Genomic DNA, 11,489 nt, shown 5'->3' on the forward strand with positions numbered 1-11,489 from the left:
TGAGAGAGAGTGAGTGAGTGAGAGAGAGGAGAAGTGGGGGGGGGGGGGGGGGGGGGGGGGGGGGGAGAGGGGGAGAGAGAGAGAGAGAGAGGAGGGAGACCTACCTAATCTGCCAAACAGCTCAACCCCCAGTGCAGCGTAGATAAAAAATAACAGCATGAAGAGGAGACCGAGGTTTCCCACCTGGACACGAGGACAGAACAAAATGTTAATGTCTCTGCCTTCGACTTCCATTGATCTGTTGGGATCTGGTCCTTTGGGAATTGGGGATTGATAGGAACACAGGAGGTGGCCATTCAGCCCCTCGAGCCTGTTCCGCCATTCTATTCTATTGATCCGTAGCTGATCTGTACCTCATTTTTTTGGGGGGGGGAATTTGATCCGTTTTGGGAATGGGATGGGCCGGAGATGGGAGAGAGAGAGAGAGAGAGAGAGAGGTTGGAGATCTGGAGTCTTACCTGCGGAAGAGCTTGCACTACTGTGTCCAGGAGAGCTCTCATCCCAGTGGCCATCTTCAGCAGTTTCAGCACTGGGGGACGGGGAGGTGGGGTGGGGGGGGGGGGGGGGAGGGAAGGGGGGAAACACACACAATTTTACAATATAAAATCTAAATGAGTTTCGCAGTTGGAGTTTGGGGGGTGTCGGAGTTTGTTGGGGGGTGTCGGAGTTTGTTGGGGGGGGTGTCGAGTTTGTTGGGGGGGTGTCGGAGTTTGTTGGGGGGTGTTGGAGTTTGTTGGGGGTGTCGAGTATGTTGGGGGGTGTCGGAGTTTGTTGGGGGGGTGTCGAGTTTGTTGGGGGGTGTCGGAGTTTGTTGGGGGGTGTCGGAGGGCTGCTCTCTCACCTCGGGCGATGCGGAGGACCCTCATGATGCGGATGATAGTGGGGTTAATCGGCAAAGCAGCTCTGATCTCAATCTCTTCCAATGTGATGCCCATCACTGATAGCAACACAATGGCCAAGTCCAGCTGATTCCACCTGCAACAGACACACAACTCAGTCTCCGCCAGACACCCCCCCCCCACCCACCCCACACACAGTCTGTCTCTCAGTCTCCCCACACCCTCCCTCTTTCTTTCCTGCTCTGTGTCCCTCCCTCTCCTCCCCCACCTCTCCCTCTCTCCTGCTCTCCACATCTCCGTATCCATCTCTGCCTCCCTATCTCTCTCTGTGTCTTCCCCCTCACTCAACTCTCTCTCTCTCTCCTCCTCTCTTTCTACTCTTCCCTCTTTTACCACCTCCTTCCCCCTCCATTTCCTCTTCCCTCTCCCCCCCTCCCCTGCTCTGCCCACCCACTTCCCCCACCCTCGCTCTCACCTGTCTTTGAAGAACCTCCTCAATCCGAAGGCGACCAGTTTGAGGATTGCCTCCACCACGAAGGTGGTGGTGAACATGTAGTTGCAGTATTTCAGAGCCACCTCCAGCGACTGTGGGCAAAGGGCAGTGTCACCGCAGAAGACCCTTCACCCCATTCCATCTCACCCGCCTCGAACCCCCAAACAACCCTCCCTCCCTCCCGCCACAGCTAGGACCACCCTTCCCATTAGGGTTAGGGCTTCGACTTGTAGGGCTAATGCCCCCCACGCACACACACACACCCCCGCCCGTGCACACACCTGCCCTTATACACACCGTACACACCCGCGCACACACAGACACCCGCACGCACACACACATACATACACACACGCACACACACATACATACACACATACCCGACTAATGGATAATTGTGATTAAATCCCAGGGGGGGGGTGTGAGGGGGAGGATTATCATTACTCAGTGCAGACAAAGATGACAGTAGCCCTCGGCAGCAGCTCCCGGCCCTCACTCACCTCGGACGGGCAGAGACTTTAATTACTGGGATGAATAGCGCTCTGATTTCATTAGCCAGACCTCCGCAGACTCCGGGCAGTGCATCCATTTAACATCTCATACTGCGTCCGGAGAGTCTCTTTTTCTCTTCACCTCTTGCTCTCCCCAGGGAGGGGGGGGTGGGGGTTGTTTCAGGACACTGATTCCCCCCCCCACCACCCACTTCGCTGTCGCCCCCTTTCCCCCCTCCCCCAACCCAACCCCGTTTAGGTTAGATTCGCTTACCGTGGGCTGGTTGTAGTGCTCCAGGGACATGGTGATGACGTTGATGCAGATGATGAAGGTGATGAAGAGGTCGAGGTAGTGGCTGGTGCACAGGGTGTGGATGAAGAGACGCACTGGACAGTACGAGGCGTAGTAGGGCAACCGCTGAGCCCCTTCCCGTGGGGAAAAGGTGGGGAGAAAGGGAACGAAAGGGAGGAGAGGAGGGGAGGGAGGGAGGGAGGGAGGAGAATTAATAATAATAATAATAATCGTCGAGACGTTTCAAAGCGCTTCACGGGATACACCGTAAAGTGGAGTGACCGCGTGTTTTGTGGGCGGAACGCGGCAGCCAACTGCGCACAGCGGTGGATTGAGTGACCGCATTTTTTGGGGGTGTGTGAGTGTGTGTGCGCGCGCGCGTTTGTGCACGTGTGTGCGCGTGTGTGTCTGTGTTGGCGCCCGCGTGTGCGGAGTAAGGAAACTCTGCTAAGGTCTACACCATCACAATAATAGTCCCGGCATTTGTCGCGGCGCCTTAACACATCCTCTAGACGTCTCGAAGCCCTTCGCGGGGTTCCCTGATGGGGTGGGAAAGTACAGCCTAACGATCGATCTCACGCCGAGGACTGGACCGGGGACTGGAAGCACGAACCACCGCGCCCACGGGGCCTCTAGAAGCTTCCTTACTCCTGCGTTTCTTCTCCAGCCTCCGCAGGCGCTTCTCCTCGCGGCGCTTGGCTTCCTCGGCCTCCTGGTTCTGCCGGCACTTGTGGAAGTTCTCCACCACGACCCCCACGAACATGTTCAGCACAAAGAAACTGACGATCAGCAGGAAGGAGATGAAGTAGAGGAGCATCCAGGGGTTGTGGTTCGTGATGGGCTGAAAAAAGGTCCGCCGTCTTATCCCAAAAGTCCCGCCGCAAAGCTCTCCGCCCGACGTTCCCCACCAACCCCTCCCACCATCGCAAACCGATCCGTGAAGCCAACGGACCTTACCTTCGACCCCCACCCCCCCACCACCCAAGCCACGTTTAGCAGATCTTTACTGTCCGCCCCGAGCAGGACACGGACCCTGGGAGTCGAGGGGCTCGAACCCACGAGCTTCTGACTCGCATCAATCTTTCCTTCCTCCTCTCTCTGTCTCTCTCTTCGCTCGTTCCCTCTCCCAGTTCCTCTCTCTCTCTCACTCCCTTCTTTTTCTTTCTCACTCCCTCCCTCCCTCTCTCTTCCTTTCTCAATCCCTCTCTATTTCACTCTTTCTCTCACTCTCTCTCACTCACTCTCTCACTCTCTACCCTTTTCTTTCTCCCTCTCCCCTGTCTTTCTCTCCCTATCTCTTCCTCTTCCTCTTCCCTCTCTCTCTCCACCCTCTCGATGAGGAGAGGCTTTGATCTGAGCACCTTACAGCCCCCCTTACCTGCTGATCGATGGCTACGGCATCCAACCCGTTGTACATGATGTTAACCCAACCGTCCTTCGAGGCCAGAACAAACAGAGACATCAGCGCCTGGGGAGGGGGGGGGGGTGGGGGAGAAACGGGGGAGAGGCAAGACGGAGGGACACCAGTCACCGGGGGTCTGACACCTACACAAACCCACCACCGAACCCACAGAGAGAGCGAGACAGAGAGAGGGGGAGAGAGAGGGGGAGAGAGAGTCCTACTCTACACACAGCAACACTCCCGACAAACAGCCGGGAAGCGAGCGAGCGATTTCAAGGGATTGTCGGCCGGGAAACCAGGAGAGAGAGAGAAAGAGAGAGAGAGAGAGGGAAACTCTCACGTCGGGAGGACGTCTCACAGCGCGTCGCGGGATTTCGTTGTCAAGTGTAGTGACTGCGCGCTGCGACTGGGCATAACCAGCAGCACAATTGCGCAAAGCGACGTCCCACGAACAGCCTCTGGGGAACCGGGTGACTGACTGACAGACACACATGTTTCAGGCTGGGGGCTGGGGGCTGGGGGCTGGGGTAGGGGGGCTGGGGGGGGCTGGGCTGGGGGGCTGGGGGCTGGGGGGCTGGGCTGGGGGGCCGGGCTGGGGGGCCGGGCTGGGGGGCTGTGCTGGGGGGCTGGGATGGGGGGCTGGGATGGGGGGCTGGGGGCCGGGCTGGGGGGCGGGCTGGGGGGCTGGGGGCCGGGTTGGGGGGCCGGGATGGCTGTACAGGGCTGTACCTGTCCGAGGTTGTCGAAGTTGTACTTGTGATGGACCCACTTGTAGTTCGCCAACAAACAGTCGGAGCGGTTGGTGACATTGCGCGTGTCCTCTCCCTGACAGCAGAAAAACTTGCCTTTGAAGAGCTGGAAGAGGTGAGGATGGAAACCGCTGAGAGACATCACGCACACGTAAACACACGCACACGCATGCACACTCACACACACACGTAATAATCCTTGCGTTTAATACAGCGCCTTATCACGTCATCAAGACGTCTCAAAGCGTTTCCCTGGATACACTGTAAAGGGAGTTGACTGGGAGATGCACACACTCACACACGCACACACATACACACACACACTCACACACATACACACACGCGCACATATATACATGCACACGTATATACACACTCACACACATATCCCCACTGGGCTGGGCATTTGTGGTGCGTGTCAGAAGGTTGTAGGTTCAAGCCCCAGACCCACCTCATGCATTGGGGGCTTTGAGCTGACAGTCGAGGCTGTATTCTGTGTGTGTGTGCGTGAAGGTGTGTCTGTCGGTGGGGGGCGGGGAGGTGGGGTGGCGTGAGGGGCCCATCATGGGCTGGGGGGGGGAGCAAAGAAATCAAACCTCTTAAAAAAGGAAATCCGATTCCGAATTAAAATCAATTTCTCCGCAACCCTGTGTGTGTGTGTGTCTGTATGCGTCTGTGTGCGTGTGTGTAACTCTGAGAGTGTGTAACTTAGTGCATGTGTGTGTGTAACTGCGTGTGAGTGAGTGTAAGTGTATGTGTGTGTAACTGTGTGTGAGTGTGTGTAAGTGTGTGTGTGCGTAACTGTGTGTGAGTGAGTGTACGTGTATGTGTGTGTGTGTAACTGCATGTGAGTGAGTGTGTGTGTATAACTGTGTGTGTGTGTGTGTAATTGTGTGTGTAACTGCGTGTGAGTGAGTGTACGGCTGTGTGTGTGTGTGTAACTCTGAGCGTGTAACTTTGTGCATGTGTGTGTAAGTGCGTGAGTGAGCGTACGACTGCGTGTGTGTGTGTGTAACTGCATCTGAGTGAGTGTGTGTGCGTGTGTGGGTATAACTGCGTGTGAGTGTGTGTAAGAGGGTGTGTGTGTGTGCACAGGTCTGCCTTTTCCAGGCGCAAACGGAATCACGGCTGAGGTGGTGTGGGGGGGTGGTGGGGGGGGGGTTCGGGAAGTGCTCTGGAGATGGAAAGAAAACAGACGCTCAAAGGAGAATCGATGGAACGTCTTTCAATTAACAGCAGAGCCGAGAGAGCTAATAAGTGTTTTCAGAAGATTAAGTGTCGGGTCAATGGACGGAGCCGATAGCAGGAGCTGAAAGTGTTGATGGCTTTGTGCCCAGAACTGCGTCTGCCAGAGGCTGCGAAGTGATAACAGCATTGACTGCTCTGTATTTATAATAATAATAATAATAATAATCCTTGCATTTGATATAGCGCTTTTCACGTCGGGAGGAGGTCCCAAAGCGCTTCACAGCACACACTGTAAAGTGAATTGACTGTACATTTGTGGGCGAACGCGGCAGCCAATTGCGCACAGCAATGTCCCACAAACAGTCGTATTTAAAGAGGGGGGAGGGTGTGTGCGTGTGTGGGGGGGGGGGGGCGCGGACGGTGGGGGGCGCGGGCGGTGGAGAGAGACCAGACAAGAGAGCTGACACAAGCAAACACCCACGTACGGACTTGACGTCGCGCCTTTTCACGTCGTCGAGACGTCTCAAAGCGCTTCGCAGGATACAGTGTAAAGTGGAGTGACTGTGTATTTTTCGGGCGAAACCCGACAGCCAATTGTTACTCCTCCCCCACTCCCCACACCCGGAAAGCAATCAGCCAATCGACTAACAACCCTGGGTAGACAGAGGCGTGTGTGGGGAGTAAGGAAACTTGCCTAAGGCGAGGGTCCTTACCTGGACTCCGAGGATGCCGAAGATGATGAAGAAGGCACAGCAGATGAGCACGATGTTCCCGATGGGCTTCAGGGAAGAGATCAGGGTCTCCACCACCAGCTTCAGGCCCGGGGCTCGGCTGATCACCCTGAAGGTCCACGACAACGACGACAACAAGAGCAGTTGGCTTTGGTCTGACACACACACACACACACACACACGCGCGCGCGCGCACGGAAACCCGTCACCGTGTCTCCAAACCTAACCGAGAATTCCATGCTTCCCACCTGAGGGGCCGGAGGGTCCTGAGGAGCCTGAGGACGCGCAGGACCCCTAAGATCTTGGCCCCGCCCGCCGAGGCCAGCGACACCACGATGTCGATGAGCGACACGAAGACCAGGAAGCCATCTAGGATGTTCCAGCTGCTCCTCAGGTAGGCCTGGTCGCCAACGTAAAAGCCCATGGAGATGACCTGGACAAGAGAGGGGACAAGAAGGTCATCGACAATATATGTCTATACACAAATACAGAAAGAGAGAGAGAGAACTTTATATTCCTCGCATTCCATACAGAGCTCTCTCCCAAAGCCCAATTCTCCAACGCTTTCAATAATAATAATCCTTACGTCTGGTCCAGAGCCTTATCAGGTCTTCGAGGCGTCTCAAAGCGCTTCACGGGACACACTGTAAAGGGTGGTGACTGGATGTTTTGCGGGCGAAACAATGCGCTCACAAACCGCACAGGGAAAGTCTGTCACGTTGTCACGTGTAGTGACTGTGTCGGTGGATGGGCACACGTGACTGCGGGCAGGGAACGCTGAGCATAGGCTCGCGGTGAACGACCAATTTATTGGAGGAACGGGACTGGATGGGGGGGGTGGGGGGGAAATGGCAAAGATGACTCGAAATACGGTCAAAGGGGTATGTGTTTTGAGGTGTACCTTGAATGAGGGAGGGAGGGAGGGAGAGAGGGAATGAGTGAGCGAGGGAACAGGAGAGGGAGAGAGAGAGAGAGAGAGGGAGGGAGGGAGGGAGGGAGGAAGGGATGGAGAGGGATGGTGGGAGGGAATGAGGGAACAAGAGAGGAAACGAGAGCGGATGGGAGACAGGAAGGGAGAGGGAGGGAGGAAGGGAGAGAGAGGGAGGGAGGGAGGAAGGGAGAGAGAGAGAGAGAGGGAGGGAGAGAGAGAGAGAGAGAGTTGATGGATGCAGGTGTATGTAGCTGCTGGCTGTGAAACAGTTATAAAATGCCAACCTCCTGCGAGGTGACCTGTTATCTGTGCACATCAAACGATCTGTTTGTTGGAACAAATTGCCTCTCACGAACCCCGTGGCCAGTCACCCTGCAAATCCCCGCCTAATCCATCCCCAGACTCTCCAACCCATCTGCTTTCTGTTCTCCCTCATTTACGTCAATCATTGGATCGCAGCTTTGTGTGTCTGTGTGTGTCTCCCTCCCTCCCTCTCTCTCTCTTTCTCTTCCCGACAATCACACGCCCGTCACGTTCGCACCCCCACCCGCGCCTCATTTTCTGGGGGGGGGGGGTGGGGGGGGGGGTTTGACACGTCACCTTTGCTTAAGAGTCTCCTAAAACGCGACTGAGATCTCAACGCGTCCCCCACCTACACGCCCTGAGATAGATTGTTGGACTGGAATGCGCTCTCTCTCTCTCTCTCTCTCTCCCTCTCTGTCTCTCTCTCTCTCTCTCTCTGGGGGTGCGCAACCTGCTTACCTAATTCCGGAGAGTATTAGGCGCAGGCTGGCAAGAGCCAAGGCTTGGCGAGGGAGCCCAGAGTGTGCGTTGGGGGAAACTGCTGGAGTCTAACCAGCTACAACCCCATGGAGAGTCCCCCCCCAGGACCACCCTACCTATTAGTTAGGGCTTTGGGTTAACAGGAGCTGAGTGAGGGGAAGGATTCTCTGCCCCCAGTGACTGGTTAAATCCTGCCGATGAGCCAGGCTGGTCCGTGCTTTGAGGGAATCTCCTCCCTACGGCTAGCTGGCTTGTCAAACGTGCTCTGAGCCCCCACCGGCCCGCTCTGCCACCCCCCCCCCTCCACGCCCCCCCACCCCCCACCTCCACTCTCACCTTCAAAGCCATCTCAGCCACGAAGATCGCTGTGAAGATGTAGTTGGAGACACTGAGGAAAAGACGTTCCTGCAGACGGCAAATCAAACAGGTCACAAGCACAGATCTGGTTTTCAATATCGTTAATGATGATGGTGTGTCATTGAGCACGTCTCCAAAAAAATAAAGTGCTTCGCTGATTTTTACGGCAAAGTGTAGTTTAGTGACCGTGTGCTTTTGTGGGCGAAACACGGCAGCCATTATGCACACAGTCAGGTCGCGGGGGAGAGAGAGAGAGAGGTGCGTCAATCGACTAACAAGTGGGTTCCTACTTACTGCTGGGTGAACAGAGGCGTGTGCGTGCGTGTGCGCGTACGTGCGTGCGTGCGTGCGCGCGCGTGCGTTGTGTGTGATAAGGAAACTTGCCTAAGGTTTCGCCCCGACCTGCCCGGGAATCGAACCCGGGCTAGCGAGGCGAGGGGTTCTCTAACCACTGAGCTACAGGAGCACACGAGTTGTCGTTGTTGTTGTTGCTGCTGCTGCTGGGAGAGGGTGACTCACGGTGCTGGGCTGTGCGATCTCAGGCCTCTCCAGGGCGATGGTGATGCAGTTGAGGAAGATGAAGGCCAGGACCACATAGTCAAACAGCTTGTGAGCGACAATCATCTGGCACAGAAGCCGGAACCTCGTGGGGGTCAGAGAGCAAACTCAGGGTTATTTCCTCCTCCTCATCATCATCATCATAATAATCTTTGCGTTGGACCCGGCGCCTTATCGCGTCGTCGAGACGTCGCAAAGCGCTTCACAGGACACCCTGTAAAGCGAATTGACTGTATTTTCTGCCCGAAACACCTGCCGGTTGCGCGGGAATCGAACCCTTGTGAGACGAGCACGGGGGTGTGTGTGTGTGGTGTGAGTGTGCCTGTGTGTGTGTGTGTGTGTGTCTGTTGAATGCCTGTGGCCAAAGAGCCTCTCACCTTCACTCACTCACCTGTTCTGAGGGGAAAACAGGTAGACTGACCAATGCTCCCGGCTCTCGCACCAGGCCGGCTTGTAGACCTCCATCATCTTCTGAACTCGGAACCACAGGCTCTGAGAGAGAGAGAGAGAGAGACAGTCACTTCACTGGGCCGGGAGGGGAGGGGGCGGCGGGCAGAAGGGCATCGGGGTGTGGGGGCGGAGGAGGGGGAAGAGGGCTGTGTAAGTTTTGGGGGTTATGGAGGGAGCTGTTTGGTGTGTGTGTGTGTGTGTGGTATGAGTGGAGCAGTGGTTTGGAAGAAGGGGGCAGTTGTGGGTGTATATGGGGGTTTGGGGTTTGGGTTGGGTTTTGGGGTGGGGGGGGAGGGGTGGGGGGAGCGTTGATGACAGGAGTGGGCTATCGGGAACCACTTACATAATCGATCTCGTCCTCGTCGCCCGCCCTCTCGTTCCTGGCGTTGACCCTGGGGAAAACCTCCTTGACGAGGCGGGGGGTTTCCCCGTTGCAGTTCCTGGGGGTGGGGGAGAGGCTGACCTTCCTGTGCGGAGGGTGGGGCTGGGAGCCGGGGGTCCGCGGAAGCTGGCAGGGCTCCTGGGTGTCCAGCGAAAGGGCCCGGCGAGACTTGCGGGGGTCTGGGGGTTGGGCGGGGAGGAGTTGGGGGTCTTCGCCCTCACTGCCCGGTGTTCGCCGCTCCTCCCCCGACAGCAGCGACTCGTATTCCCCGCTCGGGGGCTTGCGTTTCAGGCTCGAGGAGCGTCCGATGCTGGTCCAGCTGGAACGACGACTGCCCCCAGCCCCCCAGGGGAGGTAGTGAGAGCTGCGCCCGCTGGTCTGGGACACGGTGGTGGTGGGGAGGGTGTGGTGGGTGGGGGGGGGGGGGGGGGAGAACAGAGAATAGCGTCACAAAACACAGTCACTACACTTTACCGTATGTGCTGGGAAGCTCTTTGAGGCGTCGTGATGTAGTTGTGGGTTGAGTGATGGGTTGTGAATGCCCCCCCCACCCACTCTCTCTCTCTCTCTCTCTCACACCTCCTGCTCACCTAATTCCAGGGAAAGCGATCCGGAAATAGGTGCGGGTTAGCAAGAGCCATGCCTTGGAGGGGGGGGGGGGTGGTGGGGTGGGGGGGGGGGGGGAGAGCCCAGGGTGTGCGTTGTTGTGGGGGTAAGTGCTGGAGTCCAACCAGCTTAGACCCCATCGCCTGCCCATTGACGTCGTGTCACAACCCGTGGCTTTCTGAGACATCGGGCGCGGAGATGTTTGTGGCACGAGAGAGAGAGAGAGAGAGAGAGAGAGAGAGTCTGGGCAGCAATTTGTAAGTGAATTAACTATTATTTTAGGAGCAGCGATAATGCCAACGTCAACCATGTCTGTGACCACTGCATTAAGACAGAGTAAGTGGCATCTGTCACTGATAACCCACTTATGCCTCAGCGCCCAGCAAGTCACTAGTCCGTTGGGAGCAATCATTAGAGATGATCGGTAGAGCCAGGCTTGGCTCGAGGGAGGGAGGGAGAGGAGTGGTATAGAGAGAGATGGGGGGAAGCGAGGGAGAGATAGGGAGAGGGGCGAGGTGAGAGAGAGCGGGAGTGGGAGGCGGAGAGGTAGGGGGAAGCGGGGAAGAGAGCGCGGTGAGGGAGGGGGAGAGAGAGAGAGAGAGAGAGAGAGCATGGGGAGGGAGAGGGGTGGACGGACGGACAGGCGGGTGGGGTGGGGAAGAGAGTGGGAATGGGTGGGGGGGGGGGGAAGAGACAGGTGGAGGGGAAGATTCCCCCCAGGGTCTAGATTTATTCCACTTAAAGCGGTTTGAGATGTTTTGGTGTGATATTCCCTCTCCTCACTCCTTTACCTCTCTCCCTCTTTCCCCCTTTCCCAAGTATTATTTAGACAATTTACTGCCCCCACCCTGGGGATATTATACAACACTATACCCTACCCCCCCTCCCCATTTATATAGATTTATTACACTATTCTCCATCCCCTAACCCCGAGGTTTATTGCCCAGATGCGTGTGAGAGGTCTGCGATAAATTGCTGACCAAAGATTTCTGGTCGAAGTTTCCGCGGCTGAGAGAGGTGAGGCTGCTTCTCCGGGAGCTGGGAACGTGGTGCAGGGAACTCCGGGAATATCCCACCGGCTGGCTCCGGGTCGGAGAAGCTTCCAGGTGGCCATTGGGGGTCACGGCGATGGAGCCGGCCTTTAGATCTGGGGAAAACGGTCGGAGAGAGAAGAAGCCAATAGGTCGGCAAGGCAGACAGACAGACACACCCACACACACACCCACACACACACCCA

General features: G+C 56.6%; 1 protein-coding gene across 1 annotated transcript; it reads right to left on the reverse strand.

The window, feature by feature from the left end:
- Window positions 1–104: 104 nt before the first annotated feature.
- On the reverse strand, window positions 105–11,399 carry LOC103173700 (voltage-dependent T-type calcium channel subunit alpha-1I-like; the record flags this gene model as incomplete). Its single annotated transcript, XM_042346741.1, has 15 exons — window positions 105–183; window positions 459–529; window positions 842–975; window positions 1,315–1,424; window positions 2,098–2,249; window positions 2,764–2,956; window positions 3,494–3,583; window positions 4,247–4,372; window positions 6,168–6,294; window positions 6,434–6,618; window positions 8,236–8,304; window positions 8,776–8,899; window positions 9,206–9,306; window positions 9,608–10,024; window positions 11,233–11,399. Coding segments are annotated over 15 exons (2,145 nt in total), but the record flags the coding sequence as incomplete, so codon positions are not given.
- Window positions 11,400–11,489: the final 90 nt, after the last annotated feature.

The sequence above is a fragment of the Callorhinchus milii genome, unplaced genomic scaffold (genome assembly GCF_018977255.1).
Source record: "Callorhinchus milii isolate IMCB2004 unplaced genomic scaffold, IMCB_Cmil_1.0 Scaffold1533, whole genome shotgun sequence".
NCBI lineage: Eukaryota > Metazoa > Chordata > Chondrichthyes > Chimaeriformes > Callorhinchidae > Callorhinchus > Callorhinchus milii.